Genomic DNA, 17953 nt, shown 5'->3' with positions numbered 1-17953 from the left:
TTTTAAAAATGAATAGATATAGTACTTCTAACTCAACTTCGTGAAATTTTTTTGATGTGTTAAGCTACATTTCTACTTACATTTGAACTCTTTAAACAATTTGACACATTTTAACTCAATGTCATCCTAGAACAGCATTTATTATGTAAAAATAAAAGTTAACGTTGTTGAATTAAAAGAACTATATCCATTCATTTTTAAAGTTTGAAGACCAAAATATCTCAAAGTTTGGGACATGGAAGAATTCCAATTTCATGTCAAAGTTTAGAAACAAAAACACATTTAACCATAATCTACATTATTGACATATATTTTCATTAGTCAATTTCATTCATAAAATGGGTCATAAAATCCTCACTTTAGGTTTGACCAAGTTAGGATGAAATTCGTCGATATATCTATCGTAGTTATCTTGTTTGAAAATTCATCGGTATTTTTTCAGCAATATTTCTTAAAATTCGTCAGTAATTTTGTTGGAAAAATTGACATTAAATAACGGTATTTACCTACGGATTTACCAAAAACAAAATCCATCATTCATTATCGAAGATTATTTATCAACGAATTTAAGTCATTTGTGGTAACAAACCACTTTTTTACCATCAATAAATACAATGAATTTTTCTATATGACGGTAAAATTTATCGATGAATATTTTACTAAAATTTTTGTTCTCATCGCTAAATAGTCGATAGTTTTACTTTACTAATAGATTTTTATGATTGTCAACGAATATCGACTACCAAATATACTAGATTTTCTTGTAGTGTAATACATGATTTCTTTTTGTAAGTAGAGTTAATTATAGTTCTTCTTTAGTCATCTCCGCTAAGATTTGTTTTTGTTGATATATGTTAATTTATTTGTTAGTTTAGGATTTTCTTTTCGAATTCAACACTACGTTTTAGTTATTTTCAAACATAATTGGTCTTTAGTTGATGTTTGTCATAGTCTTTCACTAACATTAACTAATATATAATTTAGGTTATTTTTTTATCAACATTAATCAATATTATTTGATTAATAAATGATAAGAAAATATTTCATTAAAACCAATTTTAGTGATCAAAAATCGTTAATCACTATAGTAACCAATTTACAAAATAAAATAAAAAATTGTTACTAAAATAGTCATTTTTATGAATAAAAAATTATAATTAATCATTAAATTGTGTTTTAAAATAGGATCCTTCAAGGGTGGGCTAGGATTACTCTTCAACCATGGGTCAAGTTGACATATCTTGATAAAAAAAGTCTACAAGAAAAAATGCAACCAAAGAATTGACCAACATATATTACCTTTTATTTAAAACAAATCTTCATAGAAAACATAGATACTTAACATATATATATATATATATATATATATATATATATATATATATATATATATACACTATATTTAACGTCGGGGCTTGTCTAGGACTGACGTTAAGGGACGTCATGTTTTATATCTAACGTTAATTTTAACGTCACTCGATACGACGTCGGGATTTGTATAAACGTTAAAAGTCAAAAATAACAAACGTTAAAAGACATTTTTGTGTTAGTGATTGCAAGTATATATTTAAGAGCAATAAAAAAAGTATTATAGTTTACTTATGCTTTCTCTTTTCATTCGTGTAGGTTTTAGCAACGAATATAAATTTTACATCTATTTTTATATATAGAATATATTTTTAGTCCCTAAATTTGAATACAAAATTATAATTCGTTCATATTCTAAATATTGATGCATTATTTGATTTCCAAACTTAAGAAAACGAATGAACATAACATGAGACATGAAAGTGATTATAACAATTTCATAAGCAGATTATAGCATCCAACAAAGCATGTAAAAACTCAAAACGAAAATACAACACAGAACATATATAGTGAAATTGTCTCAAATTCACAAAACACATATTCAAGTTTTGGGTTTCTATTATCCATGTTATATATTGTTCTTATCGAATTTTGCCAAACAATTCCTGAGATAGACAAAACTGATTGTTGACATATAATTAAACTTTGAATCACATGGACAAGAAGTTCATCTATAAAGACTTTGACACTCAAATGAATAAAAGATTTATGTAGTGGGAATACAAGTGATAATAAGATAGATTTTACTTTGTATTATATAAACATATATTTATAGTCCTTTTAAACTTATATGGACGTCAAGTATCTATTAACATGTAAATATAATTATGTTGTATCATATATCATGTAAATATATTTTCCTTATTTTAGAGTGATTAAAATATTATTTGGATCTAATATTTGGATCTTTGGCTATTAGGTCTATTTCAACATGCTAACATACATAATTAATTATAACAATTTATCAGGTAATTACATATATCAAAGTCAGGTATTTTGCCTTTTACATCCCAAACTTCACTTCTCGTGTTAGTTTTCATTAATCCTTGTCTCAGTATGTCTTCCTCCACCTTCCATTATATATATTATTAAGTATTTTCGGCACATTAAATCTATTTCCTTGAAATGAGAAAGAAAGCAAAGAAGAAGTAGGGATCAAATAGTAGCTTGTAAAGGGAAAAAGAAAAATCCTTTGAAGGAAGATTTAGGAGAAGCAATAAAAAAAATCATTGAAAATTTTAGTATCATGAGGTTTTTTATGATGTGAATATTCTAAGGAGCCATTTAGTGGATAAGGTTTCCTCAATCTTTGGCCAATGGTTCTGAGCGGTACACAACGGATATAGAGGTATTGAAATAACTATTTCGTTGGGTTTCAGAATTCTATTGTTTGGTGTAAGAAAGAACACTCAAAACTAAACGAAAAATTAAAAACTCATCCACTACATTAACCAAAACAAAATTTTAATTGTTTGTATTAATATTAAAACGTATCATTTTTAAGAATATAAGAAACTACAAACTAAATTAACTTAAGTATATTGATTAGCCATCAAGTATGTAAAGTGAGTACAAGATTCACTTACCAACTGGTTCTGTTCTAGAAGATTGAGTTAGTTTATAGTTTACTTCTTATGATGCATTTTAATCATCTAAAGTCTGTATTCTAAAAAAATTTGTTATTTATCGAACATATAGTATTATCCACTGTTGTATTGCTATCGGACTAATATTAGTGTTTAATTTTATGTTTGAAATATGTTTATATTTCAATACGAGAGATGTGTTAAAGATTTTTCATCGACCAAACATTAAACAAATTTGTAGTATATAAACAAATACAAAACTCAACTTTTAGAATATTGTCTGTATATACTTAGAGTTAAGTTCTTAAAATATAATTTATATAAAAAATTATTCACTGACTTTGCATAATTTATTTTTGTATTAAAAAGTTTGCTATCCAATTTTAATTTTGGGTGAGGGAAGAGTACAGGTCCCTCAGTTGCTCCACTGATCCGTCACTACATACATTCAATCTAGTTTACAAACTTTTTACCTAACATTTATAGCTAAATGTTGAACTCTCCTCCACATGGTGGTCCATGTCTTTTTTATCCATACCTTCACACCCAATTTTTTCAAGCAAGGAACCAATCCCAGCCATGAATTAATTACTAAACATTACCGAAAAATGTTGTGAGTGACTGAGCCGATACAAAGCTTTGTGATTAAACATGTGCACATGAAATATTGAAAGAAAAGGTCTTGTGTCAATTTCCACACAAGCCAGAAAGGGATAGAAAGAGAAAGAACATAGATAATAAAACAAATATTTTCACAGCAATTGAAGTTTAGCATCTTAATGTGGGCATGCATGAGGAGGAAGTGAGAGAAGTGAAATTAGGATATGAATATATGAAGAATAGGGCATGGTGAGAGAGAGAGAGAAAGGATAAAATGATCTGAGATGATCGATCATAAGAGGATACAGATAGCCCTACCAAAATAGCCATTAGGCAATGCATACAGATGGGACAAAATGATCTGATGAGGGAGAGTTTATCAAAAGGACAAAACATCATTGATCTATCACAGACTCAATGATCCAAAAAATCTGCCACCACCATGGGATAAAGGAAGACCACAGAAATAGAGGGTGGGACCATATGTAAGGGAATGGGGACACATTCAAATCAACCAGATTGCTGAGAAAAGGAACTTTATTCAGTGGTGGTGAGCTCACCCAATAATTCCATTTGAAGAGCATGTATAACTAAATGTAAGAGACACATCAAGTGCACACAATGTATATATAAATAGTATAGCTTCAGCCTGCACCTAGGTAGGTAGCTGTTCAACCATATGTTATTACAGTTTCCATGCCTTCGCACCCTTCATCTCTTTTACATCCCCTCGTTTTATTATAATATCATTATTTGATGTATAATTTTTTTGACAAAAACTGCAAACCTTCTCGAGATATATATAGATACGTGATTATCAAGTCTTTCATATATATATATATCTAAAAGATCTATTGAGTTATAATAACAATTATTCTTGTTATTTTCTTCTTTATATTACTCGATATGGAACTTTGAAGAACAGACTAAACAAACCAACAAAAACAAACCCTAAAGTGACATTATATGACAGTGTTATGATGATTTGGTGTGTTCATGTGATATATGAGATGGGAAAGTAAATAAGAAAAGATTTGAAGGGTGTTAGTGGTAGAAGTAGAGCAGAGGGTCTGAGGAAACCGTTGGGCTATGTTGGTGTTAGGTCGCTTTCGAAGCATGAATTGCGTAGGGTGTAGGAAGATTAGGCTTTGTAGAGGGTAGAGGGTTCTTGGTGTAGTTTCATTTATTCATGTATTGTAAACATGTCTTGGCTTTTGTTTCTCGCTTTTGTTGCTTTCCAGTACTGCAAAATTGTATGAGTATAATTATGATGGAGTGATCTGCCATATGCTCCCCTTTCCCCTTTCTCCTTCCACCATTTCCTGCATTAACTTCTCTCATCAATACTCTCCAATCCACACATCAATTTTCACCTTTCTCTCCCTGTCACTCTCTTCACTTTTTTATACTATCACTAACAACTCATATATTCTACTTAACTCCAAACTGCTCCACTTCTTCTATGCAATCTCTCTCTTTCACTTCTTCACAAAAATAACTAACTATTATAATGGCCTAGATAATCATCAAATCAAACAATATACACATTCTTATATATCTATGGTTTAACTTGTTTAACTATGTAGATATACTTTTCAAATTTTGAGATTACTATTCTTTTTTTTTTCTTTTTTGTTATGAAATAGACTAGGTCAAAGACAAGTTGTATGAACAAAAGGTCAAAGACATGTGATAAGCAAACTTTATCAAGAAATAGGACAAGGGACACTTTGATGCACATGAAAAATGTCCTGCAAAAATCGAAAAAAACTCCTTTTAAACACAATTCATTTGTTTTTAGTCAAGGCCCACAGTTTAGTATTTATCAAGTCTAAAACATCATTAACATAAAATACCTTAAAAGTTAAATAATGTGTGCATTGTATAAAAGTATCATTAAAAAAACTAGTATAGCAAAGTAATGTATAGACTGTGTTCAAAGTCTTGTTTTTTCACTATACAAAATAGGAATACCTTATAATTATCTCCTTAAAGGAAAATAAATATAATAAATTCAAATCCTTAACTTCTTTGACATACATATGCACAATTATGCATAATAGGAAGATGGCTTGAGATCATAGTATGCAGGCATAAAATCCAATGTTTTTTTATATTTTATTTATAATATATATATAAAGTTTGTGTAAATTTGTTCATAGTTGAACGAATTAAAGTGAAACATTATTTTTTAAGAATTTTAAAATTTGAGTTCAAACTTTTCTTTACTTCAAATTTGTACAACAGATTTATAGGTTTATTGATTAGGTAGTTAAGTGTCACATACAACATTTGTATTAACTTCATTTGGAACTAGACAGGTTCTCAGTGAACTAGTCATTTTAAGAATCAAATTGTACTTCTTTTTCTCTTTCATATTTAAAAATTGAATCATTGAACAACTCAAAGTCAATACCTTTATTGTATTTAGATAAATTTTTTCATTAATAAAATTAGATTAGGTAAAGATTATCTTATATAGTTTATCTAAATTATTATTTATAATTTATAAATAAGTTAATTTTATTTTATAAAGAATTACTTTGATATTTTTTAAACAATTAAAAATATTTATCCAAACAAACCCTAAATTAAATATAAGATATCATTATCTAATTACACCTTGTTTTAACCACTGCAATTTAATAATGACCCCTCTATGCAAAGTGTTTATGATCACAGTAGAATGTGTGAAAGTAGGTTTATGCAAAGTGTGAATAGTTGAATTTGATGAAAAATTATGTGGCTAGGTATCTAACTAGATACTACTCCTATTGTTGCCGTCCTAGTATGATTTGGGTAAAGATGATAATATTGATAAATTAATAAATATATAATGATGGTCCAAAACTCTCTAATGTCAGATAATGGTGGTCCAACAGATGCGTATAATAATGTCATACCCATATGTGACCCTATAAATAAATTATTGCACTCAACAATTTTCTTTCTTTAATTAAATTTGGCCCCCAACATGTATCATGATTATTAATCACATATATTTGTACAACATATATCATACCTAAATTATATACCTAACTATCTCAAAGATAACTTAATATTATTTAAAGAGTTCCAACCAGTGTCATCGTACAATATCATTTCAAATCTATAAGCATTTATTTTAAAAAATACATTATTGTAAAAAAATTTATCAACAAAATATATATATTATTCTTAGCTCATGCATGTGTACTTAATAATAAATAAGTTGAAATTATTAAAATCTTGACTATTTCAATTGGTACATCCCTTTTAACTGAGTTGTTTAGAATTTAAGTTAAAATTTATATTATTAATTAGTGAGCTAACTCATCCCGACTCATTTATTAGGAAAAAATTTTAAATCCGGTCTGGTTCACCACGAGTTGGTGAGTTAAACAGATGAGCTCACTAACTTAGTTAAAAAAGATATATACATATAATTTTTTTTTTCTTAAGTCTCAAAAAACCTAAATTATAATTTTGATTAAAATCTAAATAAACTTAAATGCAATTCAAAAATATGTTAAACTCTATATACAAACCAAAATCGCAAAATTGCAAAAATACAAATTATAAAATATGTTGGCTAAAATAATAACTTAACTTAAACGCAAATTCAAAGTCCAACATAATTAGAAATACTTGTATGACTCTTTATCTATGGGTTGGTGAGTCAACCCGACTCACCACGGTTCAACCCGAGTGAACTGGGATCTAAGTGGGCCGGATCAAAAATTAACCAGTATTAAAATTTGTAAAAAGGTTTCAACCCAACTCGTTTCAAACCTGTGGTGAACCGAATTGATTTGTAAATTTCAACCCATTTTAAGAGCTTTGTTTTAAACGAGAGAAAAGTCTATTGAAGCCAACAAAAAAAGGAGACAAAAAATATTCAGAAAACTAAGAAATTAAGAATAAATACCATAGATCACAATATGTAATTAATATTCTCATAGCTTAAGTCTATTGGTTTTAAATGCTTGAAATGTTTAAAATACATCAATAATACTCATAATTATTTTTATTTCAGAAAATGAAAAATCAAGATGACAGAATTTTGTTGATATTCAGATATAGCAGAAAATTCATACAGGTAGCAAAAAGTTGGAATTTGTAGTAAATAACTAGTTGTCCTTCCTCACATAGTTAACTTTTCATATATATAATACAATGAGTCACCATAAGAGTATGGACCAAATAAATTAAATAGTGAAATGTTCATAAAAAGAAAATTATAAAGGCATGTTTGGAAGATGCATAATGTTACAACTTAAAATTTATTTATATATCAAGTGTGAGATTTTTCTTTAAGATAAAAACATCTAAGAGAGTGACAAAACATGAATTTTCACTCCAGTTGCCAAACGTGACTGTCACTATATAAATGGATCAATCATTGGAATTCAGAGCAAAGAAATTTGTATGCCACAATTTTAGATAGAAAGAAAATTAGAAAAAGAAAAGAAAGAAAAGAACTATATACGTAAAGAAAAGAAGTTAGGATAATATTATCCTTTTGGAATAATTAATAGAATGCATGTAAAAGTCTCAATCAAATGAAACAGCTAGTTACACATTAATTTGACATAAAAACATGTATTTTGTGTTGGTAAGACTTTCATTCTGTGTTGGAAACTCTTGCTGCTGAGATTTGCAATGCAAGCAAGAGAGAGAAAAAGAATGATTTCAGATGTCAATAATAATAATAATAATAATAAAATAATAATAATATAAATAATAAGTGGGAGAGATAAAGTTGCCTATTGTACATGGCACCAAAATTAAATGATAAAATCTAGAAAAACAAATTTGACTTTTCAAAATTTTTAGTTCCTCCTGATGAGAATATTGTCAGACAAGGCAGCACATGAACAAATGCGGGTTATATACACCACATAATATTTATTTCCATAAAATTTGGTCATAGGAATAAATTTATAATAAGTGACTCTAATTTTTCCACATAACCAATTAATTAATTATATATCTAACATTGCCTAGCATACTTAATATATACAACATAAATATTTTAAAGAATTTCTGTGAGATATACTATATTAGATAATTTCTTGAACACCATCTTACATTGATGTCATAAAATATAGAACATTATTTTTAGATGGGTTAAGGTCATTATTAGTTACTTATATTTGTATAAATTCTTCATTAGACATATTTGTACATAATTTTGTTGGGAATATTATACATATTATTTTGTTGCTGATAAAAGAACACTTCCACTTTTCTTTCTATTTTCCATTCATGTGAATCACTTTTCCGTGGACCCAAATAATTTGATAGAAACTTATCTTATATATGTGGAAACCTCCCTAACTCCATATGCGAAAATAGTAAAAGAGCATAAAAGAACATGTGAGTAATGTGTGGTTGAAGATTGGATTTGTAAAATGGTATATATGGTTACGTGTACGGTTGAAATTGAAAGATGAAAATTAGGTAAGGAAAGTGCGAGGGCACATAGGAGAGTGCGCGTGAACCGCCGACCACCTGATTATCTAATCACTCTTACTTTATTCCCATTTTATGCCATCAGATCAAATCTGAATGCGTGATTCACATGTCATGCACTTTCAAAATATATACATATATGCCTCTCTTTCTCCATCACAAAACGTCACTCATCAAATTCACTTTCTACCTTTTTCGCATGCTCTTTTTACCATTTATGTTTATATTTATATTCTAAATAAATAATTCAATTATATTTGGGTTAAATATTTTATTTTCCTTCACTATGAGAAAATTTTAAAATTAGTCTATTTTAAAATTTTAGATCAATTTAGTCTTTCAACTTTCGAAATACATGAATTTAGTATTTTTAATCAAATTTTTGTTAGGTTTATTTAATATTTTGTACACATATCAGAATTGTATTTGAGTTATTTATATTATTTGACACATTTTTATTTTAATGTTAAGTCAAATACTATTATGAAACACGTTTGAAATATCAAATAAACTTAACAAAATTTAATTAAAATGACTAAATCCACATATTTCGAAAGATGAAGGACTAAATTAGTCAAAATTTTTGAAATAGATTAATTCCAAAATTTATTGAAAGTTAAGGGACCAAAAACATATTTAACCCATTATATTTTTATGAGTTACCTATCTTTTTGTCTTTCAGACTATTCTATAAATAAATATTGTATAGACATTCTTGAGTTTCTATGTTTTTTTGTCTTGTTTTAAATACATTTGGGACATGGTTTATTTAATCTTCGTATGAATAATTGATATTATTAATTCTCATTCTCATATTAAAGTTTAATATTGTCGTAAAATATTACTAGATAATAATAACTTTAATTTGACAACAACTTAACTCACAAAAAGTAAATCGAGTATACTAACCACGAAATGTCTTAAAAATCAAATGTCATGTGTATGTGTATGGATGCGTGTATGTTTTAGTTTGTAATATTATAATAATAATAAAGTTAGTATTGACATCCAAAATGTTATTCTTATTCTATGTAACTTTTTTTTCCTTTTTTATTTAATTATCAAGTTATCTATTCTTTGCATTTTTTTCTTTTTTCTTTTATTGTCTTTTAATGGAAGGAAATGTATTGTTATCGTTATTCCTCTTGGTTTTGAAGCACTTTAACATGTGACATGTGATTAATTGAATATCTTCCTAATATCCATAAAATTGATGTTGTTCAAGGGAAGTTCTTTTCCAACTATAAACCAATACATTGAACTAGCATCTCCTTATAGAATTTCTGACAAAAATACTCTTTGATTTTATTCATCCCTTTTAAGTACTGTTATTGTGTTTATACAGCAAAATAATGCATGCACATTGTACTTTTCAAAATCGTATCACATTGTCTTTGTCTTATCTTCTTCAAAACGAAATTATTAAGAATCCATTCATTAGTGATGTGAAACATTACAGAAAGTTAGTGCAAAAATAGGTTTGAATTGTTTTTTTTAATTGAATATAAATAAAAAAAAATTAAATGCATTAAACGCATCGTTAATGAGATTTATATATAGGTATATACTATTCTACTGTTTTATTCCTTATACAGTACATAACTTAGTCATTTAACTAACTTTTTATATATATTAATTCAACACTTTCTTTTTTATTCTATACGTTATTTTATTTTTTTGGTTAAGAATCATTTTTTTTGTATTTTTGTTAAAATATAAATCCATGCATTATGATGTATTTGATATATTTACCAAAAGTGTATATTTGATTTTGACTTAATATTAAAAAGTTGTGAAATTATATCTTTTACTATTATTTTAAAAATTCACCACGGTTAATCATATTTTTAGCAAATACCTTAATTAATTCAATAATCAATCTGTTTTTTTAAATGTTCATGTATAAACGAACTAAGTATGCCATAATTTTATTATGAAAATTCTATCTTCTAATGAATAATAATATTTAAAGTTAAAATTATTAAGTATACATAAATGTATGTCATCATTTGTTTATAAAAAAAATTATTATTGATAAATACAAATATTTAATTTCAAAATTATTTTCGGTAACATAGTTTGTATAATAAATATTAGAATACTACTAATGTAAATTTCAACTATTACCATGATATTTTGATGTTCTTCTACGCTAACCTTTTCAGGATTTTTGTTTTAAGGAAAGAATTTATTAACAAACAAAAAGCAAGCCCAGAACCAATTATTTTCAAATTTTTAGAATAATGCCCATGCATCCACTTCTTTCTGCAGCCCCATAGTTTACATGTACACCTTCATTGATGGTTAAAAGACCAAATTATCTTTATTCTCGTTGTTTATTTCGGAGGGTACATTTCAAAAGTTATTTTTTCCTTTTGTATTATATAATATAGAAATATTTTTTGTATAAAAAAATGTTCAGATTACCTAATTTAGGAAAACATTTTAAATTATGTAATGAAGAAGTAAAAATGACTTGTAGATTGTATAATCCAAATATAAGGAAAAATTTTCAAATTGTATAATGTGAAAGTCATTCTTTTAAGAAACAGGTGAGAATTGCCGCACTTATGAAGGTGCAAAAGAAACATAGGGAGGTGCAAGAAGAAAAGGCCTGCCTATTCCCGAAGTAGAATATACTGGGCCGATATGATAAAGAATTTAGATGGCATATGTGTTCAGGCCCATTTTTTAGAGTAGAGTGTGCGCCTTTGGATGAACTTTTTTCAGTACTTGGTTTTAGAAACAAAAATGGTTTGGATGAAATATTTTACAAATGTTTATTTTGAAAAATAAATGAACAGCCTTTTTTTTGTGCCATGAAAACTATCTTGCTTTGTACAAAAACCTAGTTATTTCAGGATTCACAACATCAATTAAAATTGATTCAATGCAACTTAATTTATAAATAAGAGCACGTATCTTAATAAGGATTTGAATTATGATGTCAGTATGACAACACGGATTTTGACCTTAAACTCCAAAGGCCTAAGTCCAATTAATGACTACAATATTAATTAAGCATGTGTTAGAGTTTATAGGATGTCATAAATACCACTGTAATTGCACAGATAATTACTGTTTCATTGTGATTTATCCTTACTTCAATTTAGGTCAATGTATTCGTATTGGACATATTTTCGTGTTTAATATTTTATGATATTTTACTGATATTTATCTATGAAATCTCTAATTTACACTGTAATAATACTTTTATAATAACACTAATTTATATTCTTTTTTATGTTAACAATTTTGATACATATGTTTTTAATTTGAATTCATACAATAACAATCATATATTTATCATATTTTTATAAATTATTATACATTTTTCAATATTCATATACCATATCTTAATATTTTTAAAATAAACATATCGACGTGTGAGATAGTGTCGTATCTAATACATGAATCTTTTTCGTGCATTATAATCAATAACACAAAACCCATAATTCAGTCAATTTTGTTTGTATTAAGAAGTTCGTACTTTTAAAATCTTATGTAATTATATTTCAAATTATCTAGCAAAATTTTCTTGAAAATTCCTTTTCCTTCGAAATCTCAATTGTTTACACTCTTAAATTACTTTTAAATTATTAAAGTGATTTTTAAAATGCATATTGTAACATCCCGTTTTCATAGTTTTTAAACTATTAAACAAAACATTTAAATTTTAATAATTCAGAAGCAGATGATGACGTAGGCCAGTATAATATATAATACAGTCATCCTCAAACTAACCATACATACACTGATCAATACATACAACCCATACACTACTAAAGGGTTACAAAACACCCGATCAGCTAAGCAAAAGAAAAGGGTACATCTACTACTGGTATGCTTAACATAATCATCTCCTGTCCCGGAGGGGTGTATCCTCACCTGCACCTATATCTGCTCACGCCATTCAATAAGGACGATCATTGCATAAACAGAAGACACAAGGAGCACACAACATACAAGAAGGGTAAACTAACTTGAACCAAGAGCAATTCATGCAATTGTTACACTTAGGCAGAAAACAGGATTTATTATGCAATTTATCAAAATCATCCAATCAATCTCAAGCATACACCACACACCATTCTAGACTCGATATCCGGATTATGTAAGTGGCATTGGAGCTTTTGGTGACTTGCACTTGAGATGGTTCCCAAAGTCTACAGTTTTAGGCACAAAGGGTATTCACTCAACCACTCTCAAGGTAAATCCCATCACCTCTATGACAGATCGGATTCATAGACCAGGACCTCTTGCTACTCTCCCCGACGTAATCCATCATACTCTACTTGAGTCTTAATGGTTACTAGGAGCATCAGGATGCCACCAATCTGAGTCCTCATGTCCTTACATTCACTAAAACCATATTCCTTAGGATTTCCCTTGAAATCCTAACTCCAACATATTCCCATTCACATCAAATTCACACTCAATTCCATCACACAGTCTAACATGCATAAGGATCACATACAAGATCAACCATTATCATCTTAAGGCAATCAATATAGCATCATGTAATCAAAATAGTGAGAAAACTAACTTCTGCAGGGAATCTCGCTTAGGCTAGAGGGTCTCGCCTAAGCTAGAGAGTTTATCTCGCTTAGGCGAGTTGATCTCGCCTGGGCGAGACCTCATACAGTGGCAAATTAAAAATCCTGGGCGAACTCTCGCTCAGGCTAAACTGGCTCGCCTAGACGAGAAGTTATCTCGCTCAGGCGACTCCAGCTCGCTTAGGCAAGATTTCGTGCAGTGACAGAGGTGATCTTCTAGTATTTTTGCTCAGGCAAGAGCGGCTCGTCTGGGCGAAACTATCAGGAAATCCTCTCTGTTCTTCACATGCAAGCTCGCTCAGAATCATCCACCACCCAATTTCACACACAAACAGTCTCAAACACCAATTAAACACACAATCACATAATTAAATCACTCATGAACACAATTCACATGAATTTAGTCGAAAAGTCAGCTTCCCTTACCTATTTTCGATTTAAAGCTTGGATGAAGACAACCTAGGGGAGGAGAGCAGAATTCCTCAGTCCGACCTGGAAGAATTCATCATCCAGCCACAAGGAAAGGATGAACACATGGTTAAGCTCTGAATGGAAGCAGGAAATTCGAGTTGAATTTCGAAATTGGACATTAAACCACAAGAGAGACTTACCTGAGAGAAGAGAGGCTATGAGTGGAGGCAGCAGGAGGCTCAGGAGTGGCTTCCTCTCCAGAACCTGATCAAGAAGCAAGGTTGGTGAGACAGCAGCAAGAATTCAGAGAAAGGGAGACAGAGGGAAGAGCTGAGTTTGCAGAGGAAATGAGAGGGAGGGGGTTTGGCTTCTGTGTTTGGAAAAGAGGGGTGTTACACATATCAACCTCATAACATCAAACACTCCTATAAAAATTTTCAGTTTATATTTTAAAATTTTTTAAATTGAAAAAAAAAATATTACATGAATTTTTAATTAATTAATTTAGTTACTACTACTTTACCCTTATTTACGGATAGAAGAACCAGTAATTCAACCCATATTAGATATTCCAGCCCTGCCCCACAGCGCAAAATGCCTACTTTTTTTTTTTATTTGAGAACAAGATAAAGGTCCTAACCAACCTAAATCAAATCAATAGACAACAAAAAATCAAGCTTAAAATTTAGTATGTAAGTTAGAATCACGATCACAGTATCGTAGTGAAATTTATTGTTTATTGTATTTATTGTTTTATTTGTTATTGAACTGTTATGAAATTATTTATTAATATTTAATCTCATTTTGTATATACTTCGTTTAGAGAAGTGTGTTAAAAGTTACACGTTAAAGATAAAATCAATTTATAATATATAAATAAGTGTAAATCTCATCTTACAAATTTTATAAACCAATTTTATAAAATTGAATTAGATTTAAAGTCTACTCTTAATACTTAAATGTAACACTTATAAGTGTCCAAAAATAAAGGTTATAATAGGATGTAGAATCTGACCTAATAATTTATTAACTTATTACCAAAATATTATTTGGAAACTGAATAATATAAGAAAAATAAATATATTAACCAACTGGGATTCTACATGAAGTATCACAGATTGTGACTTCTTCACTTGGTAAAACAAACAAAAGAACTATTATAGTATCCAACTCAATACAGAATACAATAACGTTTAATCAAAATATATTGAAAAGCCATCTAGAGTGTGGTTTATTCTAGCTTGTAGAGAATAATATTTTTGTTTATCGCCTCAAAGTAAGCAGAATATACTCCGCGTAAAGATCCCTGCAACACATCAGAGACAAAGTATAGTCATAGAGAAAATGAAATGAAATGATCCAGATTTCACCACACTATTTATGTTACATAAATAAATGAGAGTTAAAAAAAATCAAACCAGGTGTTCTAAAGATACTGACATTGAGAATTGGATGGCTTCAATAGCAGTAGATGCAGGTAAAAAATCATTAACTGCTACCTCCTTGTTCTCATTCTTCTTGTCTAATCAAATATGTTAAGAAATGCAAATTAAATATAAAGAATTTGCACATCTATTTACTGTCATCATTTTCTGCTTTAACCTGTTAATTTCAAAAGGGTCATATTCCTTTCAGTCTTTTTCTTGGTTTCGAAGATTTATGAAGGAAAAAGTGAATAGAAACTGTTCATTAAAGAATGAAAACATGAAGTGAAGGTAGAAGTAAATGTTTTCTTGGTTATGAAGTTCTTGGAATAAGATTTTTGAAGGATACAATCTTCAAAGAAACGTCTAATCTCAGAGAGGCGATGAGGTGCAAGTTCTTTCAAGTCAGTATAGTGTTTGTACTCAGGATCATCAGCACATACAGCAATAATTTTATCATCCTTCTCCCCCTGTGTTAATTGCACAAACCTGTTACTCTTCAAATGGTTGAAACAAAATAGCCACTGTTTTATCAACCAAAAGGCCAGAAAACTATACCTGATCAATCATAGGCATGAGTCCAATGGCTCTGGCTCTTAGGAAACAACCAGGAAGAACTGGCTCCTACCATGTCAGAAATTCAGTAAGTTTACCGATGGAAAACCTTGTTGGTGTATATAACTCAAACATTCGAAATCAAATTAAGTACTATATCTAGGAACATAATACGGCTAAAGCCGGTGACTGATGTAAGACCCTGAGTGAGTGAGAACAATATGTTGCGAGGGAACAAGTATATAAGACTAAAGAGGTAAAATAAATTTTTTTCATATACTTAGTAATAATTTTAATAAAATTAAGAGTTATGCTTGTCACACTCGTGTATATATAGGTTCGTTACTAGCTAAAGCAACATTTGAGTTTGTGACATTTTTGAATGGATGTTAATGTTGAAAGTTCCGCATCGACTAGAGATAAGACTAATTCACAATATATAAATAGGTGCAATCCTCAACTTACAAGCTAGTTTTATGGGATTGAGTTAAACTTAAAACTCACTTCTAATAGTTAAAAAATTGAAAAATGTGATATGAAGCCAAAATGGTAAGGATTTACCTGCATGAGAACCAAGACATCAAGTGGATCATTGTCCTCACATAGAGTTCTTGGGATGAAACCGTAGTTATGAGGATAAACTACTGATGAGTACAATATTCGATCAACCTAATAATTATTTAGATGGTAAGAAGAATATGAAGCTACAACAGAAAAAAAAAAGGCTCATAAAAATAAGAGATTAATATCTCAGTAAAATCTTTTTCAGATCACAGCATTAGATACTCCCATTTCAAAGTCAAAAGAGAAATTGATTCATACCTTAATTAATCCAGTTTTTTTGTCAAGTTCGTATTTGACCTTGCTTCCTTTAGTGATCTCCACAACCTACAAATACAAACTAAGCTATGGTAAGCATTGATCAAGCATATCAAGAACTGCAGATTTCAAAAATGTTATTATGCAGAAATAGAGCAATCATCAAGTTCAAGAATCTACAGCAATAAAATAATGCAGAATTGTGAAGCTTCTTTTCCAGTATCAGAACTTACACAATTAAAAATCATAGGTGCCCCAGGTCCTGCAAATGAAACCTAAGAACATTAACAACTCTTCTACGTGGTATAATATAATATAACATCAAACCAAACCAAACCAATCCTTGTTTTAGCATAAGCCAAAAGATTATGCAGCAACATGATTAAATGGCAATGAAGCAACACAGTGAAGAATAAATATACCAATTTCAAGATCATGCCAAGGGTGAGCAGCAACTGATCTCCTAGACAAAGAGGACAGAATCCTTTCATTTAATTTAGGAGTTGGACGAGTTTCACGAACTTTTTCACCATTCTCCTCAGTACCCATCTTCAAAGACTAAACACAGCAAAGTCAAGTTCATATACATTCTTAACATTTCACTAGAAATTGATTACATAGCATTATAACAATAAGTGGCAATAGAAACTAAACATCTGCATACTTCATTGAAAATATGAATCTACCCTAAAAAAAGGCCATGACATGAAACTCAAAAAGGAAGCATGATATAAAAATAAATGGTATATTATAAAGTTTGGAACAAAAGAAGTAACATACCTTAAGCAATATAGTGTATGAAAATGTTGCTGAAAGAAGTTAAAAGAGATCTGAGAAAGAAGATGATGATTTGTTGAGAGTATATATAGAGGTCAAGGGAAGAAGAAGATGGTGTTTGTACGGAGACAAGTATGCTTATTACTCCACCTGTTCTTTGGAACTTTCAAAAGACAATTTCTAGCCAATAAAAAAATCAAAACAAAACAGAACACACCAGTACTCTTATTTATATTAATTTCCATTTCCACGTATATTTTAGATTTTTTAGATGATGTCGGAAGAGAAATAATTAAGAAAAAAAACACATGTTAAAAATATAAAAGTCAGTTTTAATGTTTTGTGTTAAAAATATAAAAGTCAGTTTTAATGTTTTTTGAAATAATTTATAATCTTAAAAAAA

General features: G+C 29.0%; 1 protein-coding gene and 1 long non-coding RNA gene across 2 annotated transcripts; both read right to left on the bottom strand.

Annotated features, from left to right (window-relative positions):
• Positions 1 to 12779: 12779 nt before the first annotated feature.
• Positions 12780 to 14314, bottom strand: LOC146883403 (uncharacterized). The gene is made up of 3 exons (XR_014985145.1): positions 14176 to 14314; positions 13991 to 14056; positions 12780 to 12908 (listed from the first exon to the last, which is right to left on the bottom strand). It is a non-coding gene; the product is annotated as an uncharacterized LOC146883403 (long non-coding RNA).
• Positions 14315 to 15041: 727 nt separating this feature from the next.
• On the bottom strand, positions 15042 to 17699 carry LOC114167419 (soluble inorganic pyrophosphatase 1). The gene is made up of 9 exons (XM_028052505.2): positions 17554 to 17699; positions 17196 to 17331; positions 17007 to 17035; positions 16777 to 16842; positions 16516 to 16623; positions 15958 to 16023; positions 15749 to 15869; positions 15416 to 15497; positions 15042 to 15281 (listed from the first exon to the last, which is right to left on the bottom strand). Exons 2-9 carry the CDS (start codon positions 17320 to 17322, stop codon positions 15239 to 15241), a joined length of 642 nt encoding a protein of 213 aa, XP_027908306.1. The 5' UTR covers positions 17323 to 17331; positions 17554 to 17699; the 3' UTR covers positions 15042 to 15238.
• Positions 17700 to 17953: the final 254 nt, after the last annotated feature.

The sequence above is a fragment of the Vigna unguiculata genome, chromosome 10 (genome assembly GCF_037176805.1).
Source record: "Vigna unguiculata cultivar grain cowpea cultivar isolate G323 ecotype 2 chromosome 10, ASM3717680v1, whole genome shotgun sequence".
Classification (NCBI taxonomy): Eukaryota; Viridiplantae; Streptophyta; class Magnoliopsida; order Fabales; family Fabaceae; genus Vigna; species Vigna unguiculata.
The sequence above is the reverse complement of the archived record's forward strand: the minus strand, read 5'-3'. Positions and strand labels throughout refer to the sequence as shown.